The sequence below is a fragment of the Perca flavescens genome, chromosome 8 (genome assembly GCF_004354835.1).
Source record: "Perca flavescens isolate YP-PL-M2 chromosome 8, PFLA_1.0, whole genome shotgun sequence".
Lineage (NCBI taxonomy): Eukaryota > Metazoa > Chordata > Actinopteri > Perciformes > Percidae > Perca > Perca flavescens.
The window spans coordinates 36,812,454-36,821,119 of NC_041338.1; the positions used below are offsets into that span (position 1 = coordinate 36,812,454).

An 8,666-nucleotide genomic window follows, 5' to 3' on the forward strand; every position below is an offset into this window, starting at 1 on the left:
CCCATCAGTCACTTGGACACAAAAACATAGGAACATAGGGTCCAGGGACCCTTTAAGCTGTTGTTAAGCATGACGGCGGGACTCTTTCTAAACGTATTTTAAGCTGTTTGCTGTCTGCAAAATAAACTGGAGGGTAAAAATAATAATTTCTCAGCTGCTGGTTTTGCTGGTGTCGTGATTGTAGATTTTTCTGAACATAAAGCAGCATGTGAGTAAAGTCCTGCATGTCAGACTTTTCTAGGGCTGTCCTCCTTATCAGTCAGTCAACTAATCAACCATTAAACGTACAACAATAAATCCAGAAACTAATATACATATATACAAAATATTACAGGATGTCAGAGGGGATTTCTGCCTGGAGGTTTTTAGGGTTTGAAGTGATGATAAATAATAATGATAATGTGCCATTCAGAATGCTAACTTTTATTTTTTAACTCTGAGGTATTTTTTTTTTATTTATCGCTGCAGGAGATGGATTGTGTCCCGACGGAGTTGGAGAAGTTTTGAGTTTTTATAACTAGTTTTTGTTTCTGTGGCTGAAACGAAGCCAAAGATTCTCCACGTCGTTGATGAGACTTTATAAAGACGTCAGCTGTGTTGTTTACTTCCTGCAGAACCAACGCTGTCAAAATAAAAGCCTTTCTGCATTCATCTGCTGTGCTTTTCTCTTTCTCACTTTATCGCCTGATTGGAGCAAAAGCCTGCCAGGTGCACTGTGATTGGTTGATGACACCTCATCAGTCTGTCTCATATTTATGTGTGGGGAGTTTAATTCATGAAGAGTTGGCTAGTTTTGAAGGCTGATTCTGAATTTTTTTTTGACTAAATAGCTTTAGATTTACATTTTAATAAAGGGATTAAGTATTTTTCATTACAATTATACTGTAGGTGTCAGAGTGAAGGCAAAACGTAGCAAACAGTTTATTTAAACTGAGGGTGCGTACACCCTTCTGCCTTTTTTATTACCACAAGTTGAAAAACGCGTCGCTTCCAATTGGATAACATCTCTGACACAGCCACCAAATGACAGAAGTCCTCCCTCAAAGCCTGTTGCACACGCTGTTCTGAGGAAACTTGTTCAACCCGAGCAGCGTCTCATGTCTGCTGTCAAAAAAGCGCTTTTATTCAGAAAAGTTGAATTTTTTTCAACTTCAAAAGACAAAAAAAAAAAAGCCCTGACACACCGACCAGACGGCCGACCATCAGCAGTAAAGCCAGTCGGACTGATCAGTCTCCTCGAAATTGGTCCAAAAAGTTCCTCAGAACACACCAAAGAGACGAATATGTCTCCATAACAGCAGGCGGCGCTGATCTGTGTTGTCGCCGAAAAAATGAAAACCGGCAGCTGATTGGACGAACGCGTCACCTGGTGTCTGGTTTCTCCGGAAATACAAAGCCAGACTGTCATGGCGGCTCGTTGAGAATCCGATCTCATATTGGACTAAAATAGTTCACCGAAACATGTTTCTGGAAACATCTGAAGAGAGAAATAGGCTGTGTGTGTGTGTGTGTGTGTGTGTGTAGTTGCTGAATCTGTCTTCATTTCAGATCAACAAAAGGTCAGTTTAAAAAAATTTCCTCAGATTTTGAGAGACTCTAGTCATGCTCATCCTGCTCCTTTTTTCCGGGTTAGCTCTCCACCAATCAGATTGGTCATTGAGTCCGACTGCCCGCCTTCCGATTCAACAAGTCAAATCGGCCAAAATGAAGGCGGCGCAGAACACAACTTTAAGAAAGCACTAAAACACGGTTTTCCCCCGTGGAGTTTGTTGGCCCGTAGGTGTAATTTACAGGGGGGGTGGGAGGGTTACAACTCCCTCAATAATCAAAACTGTCAGTTCCCTCTGTTGTTATGTGTTACACTCCGTACATGGTGTTTTAATCCCCCCTGCCCTTGTATGGATCCAGGGTCTCACTAAAACAGGGTGAGTGGTTACGATAGGACAACAGTAAATGTACTGAATGTAATTCTAACTTTGAATGTAACATACTGTGTATATAAAAAATATATTGCTTTAAAAAAAAAAAAAATTATTTTTTTTAAATCTCAAACAATTTTGAAAGAAAAGTGAATATCTTTGAGTTGTGGACAAAACAGGACGTTTGAGGACGTTTATTTTGGGCTTTTTTGGAAACACTGATCCACATGTTTCACCATTTTCTGACATTTTAGAGTCCAAACTACTAATCCATACATCCAGAAAATAGTTACTTGCAGCTCTGTATATGAAGCTTAACATAACACACAACTGGTATATTTCTTGGCTTTATTCCAACGTCAACACAAACAGTGAACATACCAAACGTGTGTGTGTGTGTGTGTGTGTGTGTGTGTGTGTGTGTGTGTGGGTGTGTGGGCGGAACGGCGTCACATAACAGGACAAACTACTGCAGAAACAACAGCTTCATATCAAACAGTAATGCCACAATCCTTTTTTTTTATTAATTCATACATATTTACACAAAAAGTTCAAGTTTGACTTTATACAACAAAAGTGCATCAGGTATAAATTGGACATAATATACAATATGTGTTCATAAGATGCATTTACAGTTTCCATTAGTATGAAAAAAGGAGAATAAAACCAGCCGTCTTAGGTAGTCTTTAGTTGTCTTGTTAAGTTCTGCTGTTGGTTTGAATGCTTTCCATCCGGGTATATTTATTCTTCTATGTCGGAGCCAGATGTTAACATCCCAACAAGTCCTCCAAAACATACCTATCTGTTGTTAGTTCCCCCTTCTGATACGACCCATGGTAACGGTCGCTGTTTTAAACACATTGTTAACGTTGTGAAACGGTTCCAGTTTGGTTAGGTTAAGGCACCAAAACTACTGAGTTAAGTTGATAAAAAAATGGAGGTTTGGGTTCAAATCAGACGTGACTTCACTTCCTGAAGGTTACCACGGTGCCGCAGAACGTGACGTAGCTCTGTTTGTTCTTTAAAGTAAAAAAAAACCTCTCTGTTTCCTTTTCTTTTCATACGGGACATGAACCCCGGGTCTCCTGGGTGAAAGTCCTGTTTATTTTACTAATGTGGTGTTAAAATAACAATGAAATAATGCGTTATTGACTTTAGACCAGGTTTTTGTTGGTCACTAGCACGATCGCTTTCCGCTGATAGCAATACGCGCAGAATGCACCTGAACACACCTCCCTGTAAGACCAGCAGGTGCATTAAGGCTGCGCCGGGAGCAAGGTAGAGCCCTAAATGTTCTCCAAATGCCTTCATACAAACAATCAAATGTTGAGAATTTTCACTCCTGTCACATAAAGAGAGGAAAAATTGTTTTTGAGTTACATAATGTAGTTAGGGTAGGAATTTGGCTTCAACAACATAACTATACGTGCAAAATCTATTTTATGAAGAGTTCACAGAATGAATGGCGATTTTTCGCCAGTATTAGACCTTTTTTTTCATTGATTTGCCGGTCCAGTCAAAAAGACTGAGGGGAAATGACACAAAGTTATTTTAAAACCCTAAGAGATTCGGGACTGGACCCCCCAGAAGCCACCTGCCCTGTCTGTGAATACATTTTGTTTAATTCTTACAACCTTCGTCTTGTTTTCTATCCGTTCTCTCTTCAATTTAACTCCTCCGTATCAGTGTTGAGATTTGAGCGGCTTCACTCAGCATAAATTCAAACATCATGACGTCATCTTAAGACAATTAAAGGACACACGTTGTCACACAGGTTACTCAGGTTCTGTCACATTTTCCGAAGCACTTACGCAGAAGTTCACTGCAACCTCAAATCAGATTAATATCTTTGGCTGTTGTTTGAGAGTGAAGTGACTGGCCTTCACAAAAGATTTCACAAATTTATTGTAGGTCCCAAATAAATAAAAAATATGCATGTTTTGGTCATTTTTTCCAATTGTTTTATTTCTTTAGTCACTTTTTTCCAATTTTTTTTGTCACTTTTCCTGCCCCTTTTTTTGTGACATTTTTGCCATTTGTTTCAATGTTCTCTTATAAAACAAAATTCAAATGCTATAAAATTCAATAAAACACCAAAATTCAATTAAAGCAGTGAACTGATCACTTGTTTTACTTGTGAAGAGCGTTGGTTTTATGGAACCATCCACGTTACTGTTTTTTTTTTGTTTTTTTTTGTTTTTTGACAATTTGTTTGAAAGAAACCCAAATTTGTGATATAGAAACATTTTCGAAAATTGGTAAATTTTGACCCCAAGGACATCAGGTTCGGGTGCAGTCGGTGGAAGCGAATCTGTGAGCAGGTGCTCGTTCACATTCAAAACGTTGTGCGTCAGACATTTATAATAATAATCTGAGTCTGTCAGCAGCAAAAACAGCGTTACATTAACGTTACATTTCAGCGTTATTCTTGCTTAACCCTCCTGTTGTCCTCGGGTCAAATTTGACCTTGTCTCTATATCAAAAATGTGGGTTTCTTTCAACAAATTGTCCAAAAACAATAACGTGGATGTTTCCCTACAACGGTCTATATTGTAAAATAAATGGTCAGTCCGATACTTTAAATTAATTTGGGTATTTTATTAGATTTTATAGCATTTGAAAAAAAAAGTTCATAGAACGTTGAAAAAAGTGACAAAAAAGTGACAAAAAAATCGACAGAGACATCAGAAGAAGTCAGAAAAAACTTCAAAAACTTGATAAAAAAACTAAAATCAACGACATCGGATAAAATGACAAAAAAGCAACAAAAGTGAAGAAAAAAAAAGGTTTTCATTTCAACCCAGAATGAGAAAAATCTGTGTGGTCGACGGGAAGACAACACAAGGGTTAATACTGGATCAATTTCACAAATAGGGTCGAGGTTGAAAAAACAAAACAAAGTTACCCTTTAAAGTACTTGTGCACAGTTTTTAACTGCATGAGATCAGACATTTTGAGTACACTCCCATTCATTTATTAGAATAAAATAAAAGCACCAGTGATCTTTATGCTCATTTGTATCTGCGGCCGTACAAGACACCTGTACTGTTTTTGGTTACATGGTGCTAAGCTGGAGGTGCAAACTTAACTTTAAAATAAAGGAAAGGCAGGAAAACGGGTGTTTGTGTCCCGGGTAGTACTACTTAAGGCGACCGGTGTTTTAACCTCAAAAAACAATCTTTTTTTCTAATCATAACCACTTGTTTTGATATCTAAACTTAACTGTCGTCACAGCAGGACAGTCACCTTTTGTCGGCTAAACTCAACTGCAACGGCCGCTGAAACGACTGCTAAACTTTACTCACGTGACCTGCAAATCAACCTTTTTGATTAACTGGAACGTGTTCAAATGTTCAGGGGCGCGGCTGATTGGCTGATTGGGGCATCAGGGTCCCTGAGTGGCTCATGATGCATTCAGGTGATCCTCATCAACTAATAAAGTCTGAAATTTCTGATTTCAGCACCAGGAAGTTACACGTTAGACCACAGTAATTGATAAAATCGCAGACTTTTCTCTGTAAAACCAGTAATAAGCTCCACGTTCTGCCGTTAAACCACTCAGGTGCAGAACTCGTGTGATGATGTTTGTGTGACTGTACACGTTGACGAGGACCGGACGAACGCAGCATCGTTGTTGCCCTCACATTACAGCTCCTCTGCTGCCTTCCCATTGGCTACGGGCTGCTGGTCCTCTTCCTGTCTTTTCCGTCTGTTGAAGAAGCCGAGCTGAGCCGGAAACAGAAATCAAACACACAAGATCGACAACAAATAGACAGACGACAACTGTTTTAAATTTCCATTATCTGCCGACAAACAACTATACAAAAGGTACAATATTTCCCTATGAGATGAGGAAATACTCAAGTACAAGTAATTAATAATTACATTTGAGTTATTTTCCTGTTCACATGAAAATAATAATCATTTTAGCAATAAAAACATGTCACTAGACCATTCAGAAAAGGTGGATCCCCATCAGGCTGCTACCAGCTACTGGTCCTCACAATGTGATAAAAACGTGTGAGCGTATGTACATGCATGTGTGCATGCACGTGTTGTGTGTGTGTGTGTGTGTGTGTGTGTGTGTGTGTGTGTACCTTCCACAGGGCCAGGACCAGTAAGGCGAGTAGCAGCAGGCCTCCCAGTGAGCTGCCCAGTATAATCCAGACGGGGACGATGTAATCCTCGTCTTTCCTAAACTCCAGAATCATCTGCACATAGAAACACACTCATATTTTATAATTTATTCTCTCCTGACCTTCTGAGCTTCAACATGTTGGAATAAATTACCTCTAATGAGGAAGAAATCAATTTAGAGGTTGAAACCCAATTTATTAACCAAACAGAGTGCATCAACTTTCTATAAATACTTCATGATCTGAATGTATATAAAACATCACATCATGTAGCTTCAGACCGGCTGGAGTTACATGTTGAATATAAATGTGATTTTTCTCACACTGCAGCTGATTATTGTTGATGTGTTCGGAGTTACAGTTTGTTTATCACTTCATCTTTGTTACATACGGACAAAATAACAAGAACACAACGTGAGAACAGCGTTAAAAGTGGTTTTCATACAATAAGACTTAAAAACAAGGCGATTATTCACATGGGAAATATGGAGATAATAAAGTGCTTCACATTAACAAAATGTTGTGAAAATAAGATCACAAAATATGGAGACAGCAACGATATCAGACAAAACTGTTCCAAATAAATAAAAAAACATATTTAAATGCCTTCATAAAGGCAGAACGTAATGCAGGGACATTATATTGACCACGTTTACATACACATAATATTCAGTTTTTTGCACTTATTCCAAAAAAGACGATATTCTGACTAAGCTGTTTACGTGGCTGCAGTGGGTATACTATACTGTATATATACAGTACAGGCCAAAAGTTTGGACACACCTTCTCATTCAATGCGTTTCTTTATTTTCATGACTATTTACATTGTAGATTCTCACTGAGGGCATCAAAACTATGAATGAACACATATGGAATTGTTTACTTAATAAAAAAGTGTGAAATAACTGAAAACATGTCTTATATTTTAGATTCTTCAAAGTAGCCACCCTTTGCTTTTTTTGATAACTCTGCAAACCCTTGGTGTTCTCTCAATGAGCTTCATGAGGTAGTCACCTGAAATGGTTTTACCTTCACAGGTGTGCTTTGTCAGGGTTAATTAGTGGAATTATTTCCCTTATTAATAAAAAAAGCAAAGGGTGGCTACTTTGAAGAATCTAAAATATAAGACATGTTTTCAGTTATTTCACACTTTTTTGTTAAGTACATAATTCCACATGTGTTCATTCATAGTTTTGATGCCTTCAGTGAGAATCTACAATGTAAATAGTCATGAAAATAAAAAGGAAACGCATTGAATGAGAAGGTGTGTCCAAACTTTTGGCCTGTACTGTACATGGAAATCCTGGAGCTTTCTTAGTGGGTATACTGCGGATACCTGCCTATCATGTAGACTACACCACTGTGTCGCTGATGAAAGTGAATATTCCTCTAATATTTCCATTCACATGTAGTCAGCCTCCCTCTGTCATTCCTTCAACCAGCTTCATATCCAAAAACCAAAACCTGCTGATATCCGAGTCTTTGATAATGTTTAAAAGTAGCTGTGTCTCTCCTTCTTATCGGGTCTGCAGCCCTGCAAACTGTCGGCTGGTTGGTTTGTGCACAATAACCATAGCAACAGTAAACAGGCAAGAGACCGTAAACAGTCACAAACTGCAGTAAAATACCTGACTGAGACGCAGACTCTGAACGCACTGTATACATGTCCAATGAATGCTTCTAAAAACCTGAATAGTACCGGAATATCCCACGTCTTAATCAGAAAATGCTATATTAGGAAAAAGGTCTTATTTGGAATATCCGAACAGAATAAGCTGTTGCATGACCTGTATCAAATTCAGAATATTGTCATATTTGGAATAATAGTGAAATATTGGTGTGCATGTAAACACACTCAATGACGGACATAGCATCCAGCCAGTTAGTTATTTGGAGGCTTTAGCGTGTATCCTACATAACAGGATGTCTGTAATTCAACAGATTAACAGAATATGACTGAGGATCCCATATATATTATATAATAATATATTAAGTGTTTGAATGCTAAGTTAGCTAGCTATTCCAGTATTATTCGGCCACCCAGCCAACGGGGGAGTAAAGAAATCCCTCTGTGTATGTTGAATATCTGCAGTTGTTATTGTTTTAATACAGATGTCTGACAGCAGATGGCAGCACCGTTCCACATGTTCAGTTTCTAACTTATTAATAAGCCTTTAACGTCTCTGAATGTGTGTGCCAGTCTTTATCAGCGGTTCGGTTGCAGCAGGTGTTCCTCTTCAGTTCAATTTGATGGTGTTTTTATGCTGCAGCTCTGGCCGTCCTATTGATTAGGCAGTACAGGCCAAAAGTTTGGACACACCTTCTCATTCAATGCATTTCCTTTTTATTTTCATGACTATTTACATTGTAGATTCTCACTGAAGGCATCAAAACTATGAATGAACACATATGGAATTATGGACTTAACAAAAAAGTGTGAAATAACTGAAAACATGTCTTATATTTTAGATTCTTCAAAGTAGCCACCCTTTGCTTTATTATTAATAAGGGAAAAACTTTCACTAATTAACCCTGACAAAGCACACCTGTGAAGGTAAAACCATTTCAGGTGACTACCTCATGAAGCTCATTGAGAGAACACCAAGGGTTT

At 38.3% G+C, this 8,666-nt stretch overlaps 1 protein-coding gene across 1 annotated transcript in view; it reads right to left on the reverse strand.

Annotated features, from left to right (window-relative positions):
* Positions 1-5,181: 5,181 nt before the first annotated feature.
* Positions 5,182-8,666, reverse strand: part of itga11b (integrin, alpha 11b) — a 54,480-nt gene continuing 50,995 nt past the window's right edge. The window contains exons 28-29 of the mRNA XM_028585272.1: positions 6,017-6,130; positions 5,182-5,645 (exon numbers count right to left, since the gene is read on the reverse strand). Coding sequence (XP_028441073.1) covers positions 5,565-5,645; positions 6,017-6,130 — 195 coding nt within the window. The 3' untranslated portion in view covers positions 5,182-5,564. The remainder of the gene's footprint in view (positions 5,646-6,016; positions 6,131-8,666) is intronic.